Source organism: Solenopsis invicta, chromosome 7, assembly GCF_016802725.1.
Source record: "Solenopsis invicta isolate M01_SB chromosome 7, UNIL_Sinv_3.0, whole genome shotgun sequence".
NCBI lineage: Eukaryota > Metazoa > Arthropoda > Insecta > Hymenoptera > Formicidae > Solenopsis > Solenopsis invicta.
This window is the reverse complement of record NC_052670.1, coordinates 17,493,505-17,512,713: the sequence shown is the minus strand read 5'-3', so window position 1 is coordinate 17,512,713 and position 19,209 is coordinate 17,493,505. Positions and strand designations below refer to the sequence as shown.

General features: G+C 30.7%; 1 protein-coding gene across 2 annotated transcripts in view; it reads right to left on the bottom strand.

Moving 5' to 3' along the window:
* Nucleotides 1–18,952, bottom strand: part of LOC105196849 (sodium/potassium/calcium exchanger 3) — a 69,890-nt gene extending 50,938 nt beyond the window's left edge. The window contains exons 1-2 of one of the 2 annotated variants that reach the window (XM_039452043.1): nucleotides 18,629–18,952; nucleotides 15,466–15,953 (exon numbers count right to left, since the gene is read on the bottom strand). In XM_039452043.1, the coding sequence (XP_039307977.1) occupies nucleotides 15,466–15,953; nucleotides 18,629–18,728 (588 nt within the window). In that variant the 5' untranslated portion in view covers nucleotides 18,729–18,952. The remainder of the gene's footprint in view (nucleotides 1–15,465; nucleotides 15,954–18,628) is intronic. The other variant, XM_039452044.1, reaches the window with a different exon arrangement.
* Nucleotides 18,953–19,209: the final 257 nt, after the last annotated feature.

Here is a 19,209-nt window from a genome sequence, read left to right as displayed (position 1 = left end):
CCATACCTTTACATTTTTCATTTCCTTTACGTTTACTTTCACAATCTTTATATCTATACCTGATCCTCTTCCCACCTAATATACATTTTTCTTTGCTACTTCTTTTCTATATAATCACTCTTCTCTCACCGTCTCTATATATTCCTTCCAATCTCTTTCCATTCATTCATTCTCTCATTTATAATATGTTCTTCTTTCTCCATAAACCATTCTGCTAGATTCCTTGCATTACCTGTCACATTATCCTTTCTGTAGTTGTTTCTGCCTTTGTTTCTACCGTCTTATTCTTTTAACATTTTTCCTAACACTTTTTCTATTTGCAAATCGTCACCGTTTTTCTTTTCCTTATTTTCCTCGTTTCTTCCGTTATTTTCCGATCTTATTATTGGTCCTCCCGGATTCTCTCGCCTTATTGTCCGCCTTAACCTATTCCTGTTCTTTCCTCCTATATCTTACAATATCACCATAAATCCTTTTCCCCTAATTGTGCCTTCAATTACCTGTCTTCTATATCCTCCTACCTCTCTAGTTCATACCTCTTTACTTTTCTAATTCTTCCTAATATACTACAACACTCAGCCTCATTCTATCTCCATTCACATCCGCACGCCTAACCAAGTCCCAGTAATTATTACATATGCAGTAATCTTCTAATGATACCCAGCAGGCGAGTAATATCCGTGTGTATTCCGTTGCTAGTAATTATTGTAGAAGTATAATATTTACCTTGATAATTACAAAGCCACCAGTAATAATCACACGGCCGGCAATAGTTCTTTTTCGTAAGGGTTTGAATGAAATTACCGTAAGTTGATAATACGTAAAAAATTTTAAATTTTATAACATTTTATCAAGAATTGCAGAACAAAAAATAATACAATAAAAATCTTATAATCTTAGAATACTTCATAATTAACAAATTTAAAAATTCTGTAAAAAGATGTAGACATTATAAGTATTTATGAAAAGTATTCCAATTTGTATGAAAAAATGTGAAAAATTATAAAATTATAGATATTTTGAAAAATTATATAAAAATGATCTGAGAAAAATTTTTCACTAGGTGCCTACACGTATCACTCGGATCTGCTCGAGTTGCGAACACACGCCGACCGAACGGCTGCTATCTAAGGAGTGTTTAATAAGTTACAAGTCCGTCGGTAAATCAGGCTCCTATGGTAAAAAGTGGGTAAAACTATTAACAATCACCTTGTATACTAATAAAACTATAATAATTATTTATATGAGAGAAAATTTATTTAAATCCATTTATATAAAAAAATTAAAAATTATTCTAATTATCTAAAACTGCATCAAAATACGGTAATTTTTGTTGAATAATCTTTTAAAAAAACGAATTTTTTGTTATTTTTTTACAGTTAATTTTATATTAAAATTCAGGTATTCATGATTCAAAATTTGTTATCATTAATTAAAAAAGAAGAATAACCTATTCTAAGAAGCCTGCAGTTTTTAAATTTCAATAATTGTCAATAGGGATTGTAAAGCTAAAATATCCTTAACAGAAGAAATGTCAATGTTTCAATAACAAACTCGTAAGAACATTTTTTTGTGATTTCAATGTGAAATTGTGATTGTGAAAGAAAATTCGACAATTTTACTTCAAATTATAGCTTTGCAAACAATGAGTTATAACCATCAAAGTAATAGCAATAGAAAAGCAATAGAAAACGATAATGTAAGCAAAACATTATTTAATCTTGCAAATATTCGTTTATTATTTTCTATGCAATCTATTTATCATCTTCTTCCTTTTGTTTATAATAGCTACTTCATATTAAGTGATGGCACTTCATAATAAAAAAAAGAAAAAATCTAATCTAATTCTACACAGTCAGTAGTATTTTAGATTTTATCAAATCTCAATAGATAAGGTAAGTCAGGAGAAGATGCCACACTTAAGCCTTTCTTTTGGAATAACTTTGTTATGTTACAGAATTAAACGATAAAAAATTAATATAAGATTTTTAAGACCTTTATTTATTTGTACAAATAAAATGATTAAAATTTTGACAAACCAGATTTTTGAAGAAAAAAGTTAGTTAAGTCGTACCAAACTAGCGTCTTCACTAGCATCAAATATTCTTGCAATAATCGGTTATGAGTTAGAACACATTCGATGGCCGCGTGATTTTAAAGTAGATAGATATTTGACCGTTCATGTAACATACAAATCTAAACGAGAAATATCATCATAACCTCAGTGGTCGAGTTGGCTAAGACACCGAAGATTCGGGAATCCCAGGTTTGAACCCTGGTTGAGGTGATATTTTTTGCAATAAATTTTTTACAATTTTTTCAGGGGGAAGAGGGTTAATATTTGATGCTAGTGAGCATCGTGTATTATTAAATTAATTTTAATTAATTTTAATTAATTTTAATAAATGTAATATTACTGACTCTTGTTCAATTATAACTGTGTTACGACAGAAAGTAACGGCGCGCAGTTTGTGTTAAATCTGAGAAAGTACATAAAATCACACGAGCAAATACAAAAGCAAGCACCAAGATCCAGCTACGACCGTAAAGGGCGGTTTTGTTTAGATTTGTACGCAAATTAAAGATAAAGATTCACGCTTTCAAACGCTGTGAACTGTATTTGTGTGCGATTTTTAATTCACGTCAAATAAACTTACAAAATTTGTAACATGTTTTGCCGCATAAAATACTTTTTAAAAAATTTATTAAAATTTATCATTTTTGTCGATGTTACACTTTTTTGGAGAGTAATTGTAAGTGATCCTTTAATTTTGCTATTAAACGCTCACTCAATTTTTGCTGAATTCAATATTTGAATTTTATGAAAGAAAACGATCTTCCTAGGTTTATTTTAAAGAGCAAAATTTGTTTTATCTGAGTTGATTTTTTTCGAAGATTTTTTTATATTAGGAAATGAAATAAGAAATCCAAAAAAGGTTTTAACAAATCAACAATTTTGCAAATAAATTTTTTTATAATCCAATAAAACATCGAAAATATCGTGGATTATTTTGTACTTAATAAATCATTTTAAAGGTTTTCTTTAATTTCCAACTTTATGTTAATTTTAATAGTAAAAAATTTGCAACTCCGTAGATTTGGGTAAATTTAAAAATTTTTTTTAAAACTTTTTTCAATTTCCTACTTTATTTCTTAGTGTAAAAGAATCTTTGAAAAAGATTAACTCAAATAATCGAAAGGGTACTCTCTTCAAAATGAATCCAGGAAGATTGTTTTACAATTTTTTTTACAAAATTTAAATATCGACGTCAGCAAAAATTGAATGAGGGAGCAACAGCAATAAAAAAATCATCTTCAGTTACTCTCCAAAAGAGAATGCAACTTCGACAAAAATAATAAATCATAATAAAATTTATTAAAAAGCATTTTGTGCGGAAAAACATGTTTCAAATTTTGCAAACTTATTTGATGTGAATTAAAAGTCACACACAAATTCAATTTACAGCGTCCGAAAGCGTGAATCGTTATCTTTAATTTGCATACTTGTTAAATATTGTACGGCTTTTATTTACCAAATTATTCAACATTAAAACAAAAGAAACCATTATTGTTTCAATGATGAATAACTCGGTGATAAAAAGTCGTACAATACTTAACAAATACGCAAATTAAATGTAAAGATTCCCATATGCTGTAAACCACATTTGCAATTTTTATTTTATGACGTGTAACTTTGCAAAGTTTATTAGGTTGGCAACTAAGTGATTGCGGATTTTGTCAATAGATAGCCTTATTACATTCTTTTATTTTGTCAACGTGTTCAAAACATCTAACTTATATTGTTTTCTTGTTGTTTGGACTTCCGTCTTTAATTTAGTAAAAAAATTGTATCGATTAATTATTTAGTTTCGTTTTTATCCCAATTTAAAAATGGAAGAACAAGACGCATATTTCAGACATATTTTATTATTTTATTTCCGAAAAAGCAAGAACGCATCGCAAGCACACAAGAAGTTATGTGCCGTATATGGGAATGAAGCCTTGAAAGAAAGGCAGTGTCAAAATTGGTTTGCCAAATTTCGTTCTGGTGATTTTTCACTAAAAAGTGCGCAATGATTTGGCCGTCCAGTTAAAGTTTATGAGACCCATATCAAAGCCATTATCGATTCAGATCGTCATAGCACAACACGTGAGATTGCAGAGAAGCTCAATATATTACATACATGCATTCAAAAATAATTAAAACAGCTTGGCTATGTCACAAAACTCGATTTATGGATTCTTCATCAGCTTAAGAAAATTTATTTGACGCAACGCATTAGCATCTGCGATTCACTTCTGAAACGCAATGAAATTGATCCGACTGATTGAAACGACTGATAACTAACGTCACAAAGTAATTTATAACAACGTTAATCAGAAAAGATCGTGAGTGATGCAAAATGAACCAGCCCAGACGATACCAAAGCTGAGATTCACCAAGAACAGATTATGCTGTCAGTTTGGTGGAATTAAAAAAAAATTCTGCACTTTGAACTTTTACCAAGAAATCAAATGATTAATTCAAACGTGTACGTTCAACAACTCACCAAACTGAGCGATGCAGTTCAAAGATATAAGAAAAGGAGCCAGAATTGGCAAATCAAAAAGGTGTTGTTTTCCAGCATAATAATGCAAAGCCCCACACATCTTTGGTCACTCGCCAAAAATTATTGGAACTAGGTTGGGATGTGTTGTCACATTTACCATATAGCCCATATTGCGCCTTCAGATTACCATTTATTTCGTTCCATGCAGAACTCTTTAAATGGTAAAATTTTTAATGACGCTGATGATGTAAAATCACATTTAATTCAGTTTTTGCTGGCATAAATCAAAAGTTTTATGAACATGGAATTATGACACTTCCTGAAAGATAGCAAAAGGACATCGACAAAAACGGACAATACCTAATTAAATAAAGTTATATTTTTAAGCAAAAATTTTGAATTTTCCTTCTTATTTAAAATCCGCAATCATTTAGTTGCCAACCCAATATATAAAATTTTGACGTTTGACGGATTCTTTTACAAAATTTGCAAAGTTTTATAACGTGAAATAAAAATCTCACAAAAATGCGATTTACAGCATTCCAAAGCGTAAATCTTTATCTTTAATTTGCGTACTTGTTGAGCATTGTACGATTTTTATTCACCGAGTTATCAAAATGGCTTGTTGCTTCAATGTTGAATAACTCATAGAATAAAAGTCATACAATGCTCAAGAAGTGTATGCAAATTAAAGGTAAAAATTCACACTTTTGAATGCTGTAAACCACATTTCTGTGAAATTTGTATTTCACGCCGTGGAGCTTTGCAAAAATTATAAAAAAATTTGAGATTTTACACATTTCCATTTAAATCTACATTATAACTTCGTAAACAATCTTTAATCATTTAATAAATTATCAATCTCGAAACTAGAGATTTCAAGCTATAAAATGTATTTTTGAACATTTTTTTACAATCATTTTGGACAAAGTTACACTAATTTGAATTTCCCCTATTTTTCAGAGTCAGAATGGGTGATGCTTTAAGTTTGCTGTCGAGTATATATTCTTACAAGTCTTTATTGATTTTTATTAGTATCAGAATTTCCCTTTGTAATTACAACTTTCCAACGTTTAATATACACTTTTGCATCATTAGATTAGGTAAACCCTAATTTGTGGAAAATTATAATCAAAGTTTTCCCCCCAAATGACATCTTACCTCGACTTATTTTAATTATGATTAGATCAATAAATAATTACAATTTAATTTTAATTATATTAAAGATAATTAAAGAAGCAAATTTAAATTAATTTTTAAGTAATTTTAAAAATTATAAGCAGAGTTAGTTGTTTAAATGTAAAATATTATAATTTACATCTACTTATACGTATATTAGTGCATGCAATATAAATATATGTAACGTATCATTATGAATACAGTAAGTCTATCCATGCATCATTGAAAATTCATATTTCGTCAAAAATATCAAAAATTATATATTTTATATACAATTTTATTTTTAGTTACTGTTATTTTAGACACAATTTTTAAGATGCCACGAGAAAACAATGGTTATTTATAGTTTCAAAAATCTTGATTTTATACCTATAAAAATAAAAAATACTATACGAGGTGTGTTCAAAAAGTATCGCGAATTTTGAATTTTCGCGGGTTACGTATATTCGAATTTCGATCTTTTTGTGGCGTTATGTTGGTACTCATGTCTCTCACTTATGCCGACAAGCTCGGCCATTTTGAATGTTCACTTAATTGTTGACAGCTGCTTTGCTTGCACGTGTTTTGGATCGTCTTCGATTTTTACCTATTCAAAAAAATGGATCAAAAAACCTGTATCAAATTTTGTGTGAAAAACGAAATTAAGTGCGCGGATGCATTCCGAATGTTGACTGTGGCATACGGAGAAGCTACCTTGGACCGAAGCAACGTTTATCGGTGGTACAAAATGTTCTCAGAAGGCCGAGAAGATGTGAACGACGAAGAGCGTGCCGGACGCCCGAGCACTTCAACAACAGACGAAAAAATTAATGAAGTGGAGAAAATGGTATTGGCCAATCGTCGAATCACCGTTAGAGAAGTTGCTGAGGACCTAAACATATCGATTGGCTCGTGCCATTCGATTTTTATCAATGATTTGGGCATGAGACGGGTCGCCGCGAAATTCGTACCAAAATTGCTCAATTGCGACCAAAAACAGCATCGCATGAACATTGCTAATGAGATGTTGGACTCTGTCCGCGACGACCCAAATTTGCTCCAGAGGGTCATAACTGGTGACGAATCGTGGGTTTATGGTTATGACGTGGAAACCAAAGCTCAATCATCTCAATGGAAGCTGCCGCACGAACCAAGACCGAAAAAAGCGCGCCAAGTTCGGTCGAATGTGAAAGTTTTGCTGACAGTTTTCTTCGATTGCAGGGGCGTGGTGCATCATGAGTTCTTGCCACAGAGTAGAACGGTCAATAAGAATATTACCTGCAAGTTATGCGCAATTTGCGCGAAGCAATCCGCCAGAAACGCCCGGATTTGTGGAAGAACAAAAATTGGCTTTTGCACCACGATAACGCCCCTGCTCACACATCGTTGCTTGTGCGCGACTTTTTGGCCAAAAACAACACACTAATGATGCCGCAGCCACCGTATTCCCCAGATCTGGCCCCCTGTGACTTTTTCTTGTTCCCTAAACTGAAGAGGCCCATGAAAGGACGACGTTACGCTACGCTTGACGAGATAAAGACGGCATCGAAGGAGGAGCTGAACAAGATAAAAAAAAATGATTTTTTGAAGTGCTTCGAAGATTGGAAAAACCGTTGGCACAAGTGTATAATATCTCATGGGGATTACTTTGAAGGGGACAAAATAGATATTCATGAATAAATAAATAATTTTTGAAAAAACACAAAATTCGCGATACTTTTTGAACACACCTCGTATGTGTTTTATTTTTAATTCTCCAAGCGGATATTTCGGAAATTATCAGAGATACGAAAAAATATTTCAAACAAAAGTTGTATTAATATGATTCGGAGGGGAATATAAGAAAGTATCATTGATTTGACCTTGAGTGTCGTGATGAAGGTCAGATCAAGATTACATTAATTTTTCTTAAATAGAATACTCTGTTTTTCTGAAAATTTACTTTACTTTTGCGATATTTTAAAATAAAATATAATACAAAATATAAAAACAGCTATGTATTTTTTACTTCAATTGCTTTGTCTCATTATTCATAAAAGTAAAGTTACTGCATAAAAGTATTAAGGTAAGATTATCGAAAACTGAATGTTTTACAAGATATTTTGTATTTTATATCAAAATTTTGTAACCTTTGAGTCTTAACTCAGAAAGTACTTAGTGAAAATAAACGGTATTATAGTATTTTAAAAAGCTCTTGACACCAGGTATTATATTCTGCAATCAAAAATAGTGTTTCAGTAAAAGAAATTAATGTGATTTTAACTTGACCTTGACCACGTCACTCAAAGTTAAATGGTAACTTTTTTGTTCCCCTCCAAGCCTTACAACTTTTGTTTGAAACATTTTTTCGTATTTTGCATAATTTTCATAATATCTGCTTGAAAAAATTAAAATAAAACATTCTATATATAATAAGTATATATGTATATATAATTATATGTTATCTATATCATTGTAGTCATTTAACAAATTATATAATATGTATATACAGTATATAATGTAAAGTCTAAAATTCTTTATTTTTGTAGGATTGCCAAACAGTTTAAAAAATTTAACAAATTAATTAACCATTTAATTTATAATAAATTATATTCATGAAAAAAATTTGTGTAAATATAATGTAAACAGCAATTAAGTATGGCGGTATTCTTAGTTAATTCGTACCTATGTTTAGAATCTTATGTAACATTTTAATATGTCATCAACCAATCAAAGAACCATATTAACATATTAAGATGTTACTTAAGGCGATGCTGGAGTTACGTTTGTAAACGTGAATATTTTTTAAGTTGTTTTCTTCATTGAAGACACGGATTAAAAAATCCTTTTACAGAATTAAAGTATAGACAATAAAAGATGCAAACTACAACTTGATATAAAAAGCGAAAAAAATTATAAGTTTTATTAGTCAACATTTGCTATGCATAGAAATTTGAGACTTTGTACGTATAAAATAAGCATGGCGCATCCTCGAAATTACAACAAAGAACTGCTGTACCTTTAGAATAAGCTTAAAAGTTTTAGGATAAAAGAAATTCTGTTTTGAAAATTTTATGTGTAAACTGATGTGCGAAATCAGTTGAAAGAGTAACAAAGCAGTAATTGTGTAACGTGGTAGTTGAAAGATCTTGTATCAGCCCAATAAACAGACAATATGTTTTATGTTTCTTTTGTAATAAAATTTTATTTAAAAAAACATTTTTTAAAAATTTACACGTATTGTCTACTTATTGGGACGCTGAAGTCGAAGACAAGAACAGATAATGTTTTACGTGACAAAATCAACATTATTTTTAATGTCTCTAATGCTCTTCTTTCCAAATCTTGTAAGACTTGTGCATTTCCATCAATGCAAAATAACTTAAATCTTGGTTTAATTAACTTTTTATTTTTCTTTAGTTTTAAGAATTAAAAAAAGATAAAGGGTAAGTTAAATCCAAAGTTAATCTACATTGGTGGAAATGAACATAAATCAGCGATTAGTAGGGCGAAGGAGAGTCTATGGCACATACCAAATTTTTATCTGTAAATACAACCGTCAAATGAAAAAAAGTTAGAGTTTGGTACTAATTGTAAAACAATAAACTTAAAAGTTATGATGGACAAAACTTAATATTTTTTTCATTCAAAATCAGAAATGAGAAGATACCTAAGCTCCAAATTTTTTAAAATATCGAAAAAAGTAATTTATTAACACAAATAATTACTGTTTACGTGTTAACAGAATTAATAACCCGCCCCCCCCCCTCCTTTCGCCCCCGAAAAAAATCCTAAATACACCTATGCCTTTATCTAACATATTTCTCAAAACTACATAGAAAGTATTTATACGAGATATCACAATATCTTACCCACACGTACATCACGCTCTTTTTTATATATTAATTTTATTTGCAATAATAATCAATCCTAATAGCACAAGACGTCCTCGAGATGATTCTGAATTCGTCCTGAATGTCCCGAGACAATAATGGGACGGACTTAGAACATTATACTAGGATAAAAATTTTGGGACTTCCCAATGAATATTAAATTAATTAAAGGAATTCTATATACAGCTTACGTTATACCCACTGGACGTAATTTTAAGTCGCCCACACAGCACACTGTATTCTAAGGGACATCTAAGTCCTAAGCCGAGCCTAAGGACGTCCTTAGGTCGTCCAAGTCCTAAATCGATCTTAAGGACGTCCTTGGGTCGTCCAAGTCCAATATGGCACAAACTAGGAAAGCTAAGGAAAAATAAAAAAATTCACGGTTATAATACTTTTTCACATTTCTACATTATCAAATAACTAACTCCTTTAATTAAAAATTTTTATTTAATAAAAATTTAAATTTGAGCAAAGAAATTTAAGATTAAGAATTTCGCTTCAAACAAAAAAAATAGAGACTGCATACGGAGGGTTAATCCAGAATATATATAATATGCAAGTATGTATATAAAGAATTTAAGAAAGATTTTATTATAGATCATACTTAAACATATAAAATTATTCTAATAAAAGAAAAAACGTTTGTATTGTATAAAAAAATTAAGAATGTAGGATTTGTTTTTTATTGCTGCATTGGACTGCACTAGCTTTTGCTTCTTACTTTCATCAAATTTCAAATATATATCTGAATATTACTTTTAACGCAGAATGTGCACTACTTCAGCAATAAAAAATGAGCTTATAATACATATGACAACTACTCTGAATCATAAAGATCAATTTAAAATTTTATATTGTTTTTAAATAATTAATCACATATTTAATCCCTTATAAATAAAAATAAAATAGAAAAATTTCTTTGACATATAATGAATGTTAATTCCATAATTTCAAACATATAGGGATTTGAAGTTAAAGTCGCTGCTCATATGTCATCAAAAATTGGCTGCATTTAGCGGAAAAAACAGCTTTGCAATTGTAAAATTTTTTAATATAAATGGTTATACATCCAGACAGGAAGTAAGGGCAAATATTAATTGTATCAAAGAATTTTACAACGGTATCAATAGACAAAATAGATCTATGAATAAAGAAACTTTGATCTACATCTCAAGTACATCATAAGTAGACAATATTTTTTAAATGTTTTTTAAACGTTTTTTTTTAATAAAAATTTATTCATATTTAATTTAATTATTGTATTATATTGACATACGTTTTCTAGTTGCATTTTTATTTAAACAAATAATAACAGAAAAGTTATTTCAGATGCTAATCCGCATTTGTAAAAATCAGTAAAAAAACTATAATTTAATATATATTAATATAAATAATATGGTTTAATGGTACATAGTTCATCTTTTCAATAACAAATATTCACTCAATCTATCAGTTATATACACATATTAATATAAAGTGTTCACAGATCATCACGAGAGATCCACTTTGCAGCGATCACGGAGGTCAAGCAACGTTCACCGGAGTCGCAACTTTGATAGGTGACCACTGGGAATTTCTGAGAAAAAATTCCCGATTTTTTTTTGCGAAAAATGTTTTTTGAAATGTTATTAAAATATTGTTTTGCTCATTGGAATTATGTGGTGCAATAATATAATATATTTATGCGGATATTCCTTAAATATCCTAAAATGGTCCTGAAATGCTTATATCCCGAGAATTGCGAATAGACATGTTTAGGACTCCCAATGGGATATCCACAGGATGTCCATAGGCAAGAATGAGGCGCTCATTTGCTAGTCTACAGGACTATCCCGTGGACATCCCAGGACTATAACAGGTAATCCCCAGGATATCCCGCTTGTCCCGACAAATCGTCTTTAGGACGTCCCGTGGACGTCCCTGTGCTATTAGGGAAGAGACATGGTAATGTCACGCCAAATAAACATGCGGCGCGAGACCGTCCGTGTCTCATTATTTGAATCAGCAACTTGCAAACACCCGGAATCTCAATAACAGCTAAATCGATTAAATTTTAAGTAAATTAATAATTTGGGTTTAAGTTATATAATAAAAAGTGTTCTCATTTTTCCTCTACGTGACATACGATCGGAGATATCGTGATGCCATGCAAAGTTCAAAATGTAAATTTTTCATTGTAAGAAACGTCATTGGCCTCAGATTTTGTTGTTTTTTTCAAATTTATGGCACCCGCGTAGCCTACTGCACTACTCGATACATCGACAGTGCCTTGTCACACTGGAGATCTATTATTTGTGACATAAAAGTTTGTAAAAAATAAAATATATACCAAGTAATGCACATACATATATTGTATGAAAACACGAGGATCGTGAGATACATGTGGGATAATAAGATATCGTGATATCTCACATAATTCACGTTAAATTCAGAAAATAAGTGTTAAAATTATTTGTTTTTGTTTATTTAAATATTTTAGAATAGTTACTAAACATTAGTATTCTCTGCGTTTTTATAAAAGTTAAATTTCAATTTTGCAGATTTCAGAATTTTAGTTATACACACTCTACGTAATTTTGTCTAGCTTAAGGCGATGCTGAACTAGCTGTGGAACTCCCTCGACGTCAGTACTGCAGATTTTTCTTTGACGCATCTAGGGTCGCGCGTGAAATAAAGAGTAAAGAAAATAGGCTAGCGTTTTTTATTAAACGCACTCATTTGTCATTGTTCTTTTGACTTTAGCGCCCTAATACAACATCTCTGAACTATTATGAACACAATTTCTGCTCTTCGCACCAATACACGTGAAAATTATATAAACAATTTTAAAACATTTATAGCTCTTATATTAAAGCTTCTAGGATCATTTTGCAAGCGCCGTATTGTTTTTTCATTTAATTTACACATCGCTAATTACTTATTTCATACATACAATGTCTAAAACTTTTATATGGGGCACATATTGTCACAAGTCGGCTGCAGAAGCCGATAATTAAGCTATACTTTTTAAATTAACTTTTGTTTTTCAGAGAATTGAAACGTTCAAACTTGTATAGAATAAACAAAGTTATTGTACATTTAAATCTTTGTGCGCATTGTCAATAACACTGACTCTCATTAGCCTTTGCACCGTGTTTTATTTGTTTATATCTCGAGAGTCTTTAAAGAATATTTATCTCAGAAGTATTTTAATTAAAAGAACAGATGGATGAAATAAAGCAATCTACAACCTATGATAAGTAAAAATCAATGACAAGTAAAATTTCATATATTGTACGTATCGACAAAGACGATAGCAGTCATTATATCGCAAGGACAATAATCGTTAAATAATCGAGGTCGTTATTATGGATAAGCGGTGAGATAAGTAACGCATATCGATAACACGCGTCATATTGATAAATAACATAAATAATGTTACAAAGTAGATATAAATTTCACAGACACCGTTCACACCGGAATCTAATTCGGGGAATTTTTTTTTTTTATATTTGTTTTTTCTTACATATGATATCTGTTTTTATTTTAACAATTTTGCATTTAGGTTATTTTAATTAAACTATATATATGTATGTATGTATATATATATATATATATATATATATATATATATATATATATATATATATTATTTTTTTTTTTGTTTATGTATGTTTCTTCTGTTGTGTTCTGTGTGTGTGTTGTGTTGTGTTGTGTGTGTGTGCTGTGTGTGTGTGTGTGCTGTGCTGTGCTGTGCTGTGCGTGTCGTTGCTGTGCTGTGCTGTGCTGTGCTGTGCTGTGCGTTGCGTGTCGTGCTGTGCGTGTCTGTGCGTGTCTGTGCGTGTGCGTGTCGTGTGCTGTGTGTCGTGTGCGTGTGCGTGTGCGTGTGCGTGTGCGTGTGTGTGTGTGTGTGTATATAAACTTATATAACTTACGTGAAACTATTCTGCATTATTGCTACTATTATTACTAATAGTAATAATAGTAGCAATAATGCAGAATAGTTTTTGGAAATTACTAATTAATGCAACATAATTGTTGGAAATTAGAGCCTTGCTAGTTTCTAACGGTATTTTGTTTCGTGAAAAATTTTTTAGCTATAGTAAGAATTGAAACCAATGTGTTCAAAGTAAATAACAAATATTAAACTTTTCGTACATATAAATAATTCGTGTCAATGCAAATCTAATTATCAAAAGAAATAGAAAATAGGCACATTCTTTATCTTAATATTTTGGAGAAATATATTTATAAAATTATATTCAATAAAAGATTAAAAAGGAGTAAAATAGTACAATATAAATATATAATTTACTCTTTTTCCCACATTTTTTTCATAATCTCTAAAATTAGATAGTTTGTGTATGATTGCATTTTAGAAAATAATTCGCGATTTACATGTGTTTGGAAAATCTTACTTTAAATCATGAAAATTGTAGATCAACATACACTCCAAAGAATTTTATTATAATTTTAGTAAAATTTAATATAATTTTATTACATTTTTATTTGAAAATTACTCTATAATTTTCGTAAATACTAAGATTTACTAAAATTATAGTAAAATTTTTTATGTCCAGTTTCATGTCAAGTCTACGTTATCCCACGATTATCATAATTTTGAAGACAAATTCTAACAAGTAAATCTTTCCCTTGGGCCCCCTCAGATTTTATTTATGAATTAATTATAATGTTTTGCTATTTTTAATTAGATGGCATATTAAATGGATGGTTATTTGGAACTCTGAAAATAGATAAAAAAATTACAATTGTCAGGAAATTATGTAGTGCCTTACGACTAGTTGACTATTAAATAATTTTATTATCAATTTAAAAAAAAAACTTTCATAAATTATTTATTCAATAAACTCTTCACAAAAATGAAAACCATCCTGCCCTTCAAAAAACAAGTAATTAAAGCCTTTCGTTATAGTTTCTTTTGATGTATCAACTTCAACTGCCATATAGTGAGTGGAATATTTTTCCAGCGTTGAATTAAAAAAAAATAAAAATAACTATGATAATAAAAGTTTAATAACAATTAAAATTTTATTTTAATTTTTTTTAACTCTTTTTTTTCATAATTTTTGTATAATTTTTAGCTTTCAAATGCTTGATTGCAATTGAAAATCGATCCAGTAATTCATGAGCTACGACTTGAAATATATGGAAAATAAGGTCCATATACCAAAAAATCTTAAAAATTCATTTCCATGCCAACAGCAAACCACTTTATTCTCAGACGGAAACCTTTCTAGATTGTTGTTTTCCTTCGAAATAGATTCGGAAAAACCATATGCGTTTGAAATCTGAGGGGGCCCAATGGAAAGCTTTACTCGTAAGTGATAGATTACGCTAATTCGCACAGTCAAAGGTTTTTTAGTCAGACAGTACATACGTTATTAATGCAATTAAGAATGCGTTTATTGCAACAGCAACCAAAAAAGAATGTTGTACAAAGAAGCAGTGTCGTGAAGCAAGCTAGCACGCAACCGAGAGAGAGTGCACGTAAAGAAAAAAAGAACGAATGACAAGAGCAACGCATGCGCGTCGATCACAAGCGACACTATTGCACGCAGGCTGTACGCTTATAGCGCCAAACATACAAATAGAAAATGCTTAACAATTAATCTCTACAGTAAGAAAAAATTCTCTCGATGTAGAAAAAACAATAGAAGTTTAAGAAATAATTGAACTATTTTGATTAGAATTTGTTCCAAACAGTTAAATGCATACCCTGAACATATTAAATCGTTTTGCTTCAAACATTTTAAACGAGTGTAACTAACGATAAGTAGAATAGAGCTATTTACATGCATTACATCAAAGCCGAGATTTCCACGTTTTCATCATCACTTCATATCTAATCCTTATTTGAACACTTATACTTGAGCATTACTTACGTGCATCGCCGATAACGCGCCGCACGCAGGTGTCGCAAAGGTATTGAAGACAGCACCGCCCATTACTGTACCAACACCGAGATCAGATTCGGTCAAAAAGGTGCCGACAACGTTAACAAATAGCTCGGGGAAGCAGCTCGCAATAGCGAGGAAAGTTGCCCCGGCAACATCTGTACTGATATTCAGCTGTGTGCATATTATGTCGAGCGCTGGTAACAGATAATCATTGCAGACGAAAGCTGTCAGGATGAAGCAATAGAAATCGAAGAGTATATGGAGCACCACCACACCCTGGCGACGCTGCTCGTACGTGAACACTTCCGGGAACTCCTTGATCGAACGTTCTGAGCAATTCTCTTCATTCTCTTCCTCCATGGGTAAAATATGGACATAATCACGATTGATGTTAAAAACTGAATCATCCTTTGAAGATTTTTTGAGGATTGACGACACAGAGAGATTTCCGTCTAATTGAACAAGTGAGACGTCTATTCAAAAAAAAAAAATGTCCAGTTGATTGTATTAAGCAAATCAAAGTTTACGAAAAATTATTTTACTTTATTTTTCTCTAGAACTTTTTTCTTATATAAATTATAAGACTGCGTACATTAAATTTGTGTTTTTCGCAAAAAAACCATTCTAGTGAAAAATATTCTCATAAAGCGTCGTCTATAATACAGTCGTTACGATGTTACGACTCTGCGATAGACAATCAAAGAAGAAAAAATCATATATTTTTGTCTTTGACAGGTCCGTCGCAACGTCGTAACATCGTGATGACTGTATTGTAGACGACGCTTAATACCTTACATTAAAAATTTTTTTCATTTTAATCCTTTCGTATCTCCGGGACATATGTACGAGTATATGTCCCACCTAAGAAAAAAATCAATTTGTAAACAAGTAATCCTATCAAGTTTTACCTTGCTTTGTTTTAAAGAAGGTTCAATCTACATATAAAAAAATCGCACTTTAAAATGTAATATTTTCAATAAAATACAGTAATCTAAACTTTGCAAAACATCAAACTTATAAATAAAGAATAACTGTATATCGAAAAATCAGCAAATTTATGCTAATTATGTACTTATTTAAATGTGATTACAACTTTATTATGATAAATATTATAATAGTTTATACAATATGTAATTAAAGTGTATGCAACCCACAATTCGTCACATTTAAAAAACTTTTACCGTTCTAAATACATTTTAAATTGAACAGGCGCGTGCACGCCTGTGTGTGTGTGTGTGTGCGCGCGCGCGCGCGCGTGTGCGTGTGCGTGCGCATGCGTGTGCGTGTGCGTGTGCGTGTGCGTGTGCGTGTGCGTGTGCGTGTGCGTGTGTGTGTGCGTGTGCGTGTGCGTGTGCGTGTGCGTGAGCGTGTGTTTATTTATTTGAATATGTACCTGCTGCGATATTACGTTATTCCAAAACGCTTTATAAATTTACAAAATTTTACTCTTCGAAAGAAGAACTTTAATAACTCCAAAAGTACAATGTAATACAGTTTTGCCAGCCAAAACATGAGTTGACAGATCAATACAAAGACGACACATATCGTAATAATATAATATATATTTTTAAAAATAAAATCTAAGATTATACTTTAAATATACCAACATTTCAGCTTTTTACCGCTATCTTAAATTCACCATTTTGTATTTTAATTTTGATAGTAAATTTTGAATCAGCACCCCGAAAAACTTATAAAAGTTTTTATATGAGACGTGAGTCTTTTAAAGAACCGAAAATACGAAAGGGTTTAGTCTATAATACTTTTTTTATTGAGAGAAAATTAAAAAATATTTTTAATATCTCAAATACTTCGAATATTTTAAAGATTTCTTCAGCTTTCATAAACTATTTTTGGAAATTGTAAAATAAGAAATGTTAAAATATTTTAGAAATCATATATAACAAACTTCTTAAACTAAAAGACTTTCTTAATATTTTTTAAAAGCATTTCTATTTATATGAGAAATTTAAAAAATTTTTTATTATAAAATTATAAAATTGTACAGAAAATATAAAATTTTTGAAAATTTATATAAAAATTCTGAAAAATTATATGAAGGATTCTAAGGAAAACACGACTTCAGCAACGTTATTTGTATGTGCATATTTGTATAAATTTCTATTATGAATTGAGGACATAAAACGATATAGTCGCGATGTCATGTTATTTATCTTTCCATATATATTTTTTAATACGTAAATGTTTCTCTATATTTCCAACATTACAAAATATTTTCGTTTCATTATCTATAATTGTACAAGAACATATTTTCAAATTAATGAAGCTTTGCCAATTCACTTCCAGATATACTTTTGACATTTTCTGCTTTGTATTTCCCATCTACTGCGATAACGTAATACATGTATTATCTTTGTAATTATCTTGGACTAAAAATCTCGATATAACGCGTGACTCGAGTACAGTAAGCGTCAAAATCAATACAAATACACAATACAAAATGTATCTTTAGACTATCTCTGATAAGATTATATTAAAGACATTTACATTTACAAAATGCATAAAAATATTGTCTAACGAATAACTCCATAAAATCCAATAAAAAGGCCGTTTTAACATTCTCATCGTCGCTGTTAAAGCACATTCAAATTAGATGCATAAAACAGAATGCAATCACTGAATAGTAAAATAGTAAAATATAAACAGTTATCAGTGCAACTTCTAATTGTTTCTTACAAATTCCACTTTTCCACATTCTATTTCACTCTGTAAATGTTCCTTTAAAGTAAAAGCGATGAAAAAGTTTTCGCTAATTATAAACCATAACAACTTCTTACCTTCCTTTTTTCCGCATTTCTAATTTCACATCTAACTTTTTATTACTGCGTATAATAAAAATAATGACACAAGAACCCATTTCCTCTCTTCTTTTTTAAACACCACGAAATTTGTATAATTCTTTTATCGTTGCCTTCTATTATTTTTCTTTCTTTGCTTTACCACGTCCAAATATGCAAAATAGTGGCTAGTGTTATGTTAGTAAATAGCGAAAAGGATAAAATATCAAAAGAACATGTCTTTTAAGTCCCCAGAGATATTTTTCAGTATTTGCTCTTGACTTTGCAAACGGATGAAGTTAGTAGTAAACAACAATGTTGTGACAATCGATAATTCGTAGTAAACTCACCGTTAATCAATCTCGCGTATTCCAGATTCACGGCACTATCTGAGGCGGACGCGAACGTAAGAACGACGACAAGTATCGCCGACGCGGTAACGATACTCATGCTCGCGTAAATATTACGCGGATTCGAGTAAAGTTGCGCTGCCACACGTGTCGAAACTTAATTTTTGTGCGACGCGCAGCCGCCTGGACGAAATACGATAAACTGCCATCTGAACCTCGGTAACGACATTTATGATAAATTCCGTCGATCAGGAGTCTCTCACTCCTTCCTCACTCCTTCCTCACTCCTTCCTCACTCCGAGTTTCCCACCGAGGGCTTTATCTTTCCTGGGCCATTGAGTGGAGCGAAATTAGATAAAGACATGTATAAAAGTTTGTGCGTCATTTTTCAATTGTTATTAAATGCACCAATATTTCTAGATCTCATGGATTAATGTTTTTACAGGCAAAAATGAATATTTAATAAATATTTAACGAACTTCTAGCTATCGATTTTAAACTATTATTTTAAGATCATGATAAATGATAGTCTTCGGTGTTCATACGGTAGTTCAAACATCGATGACTAACATCATTAATAT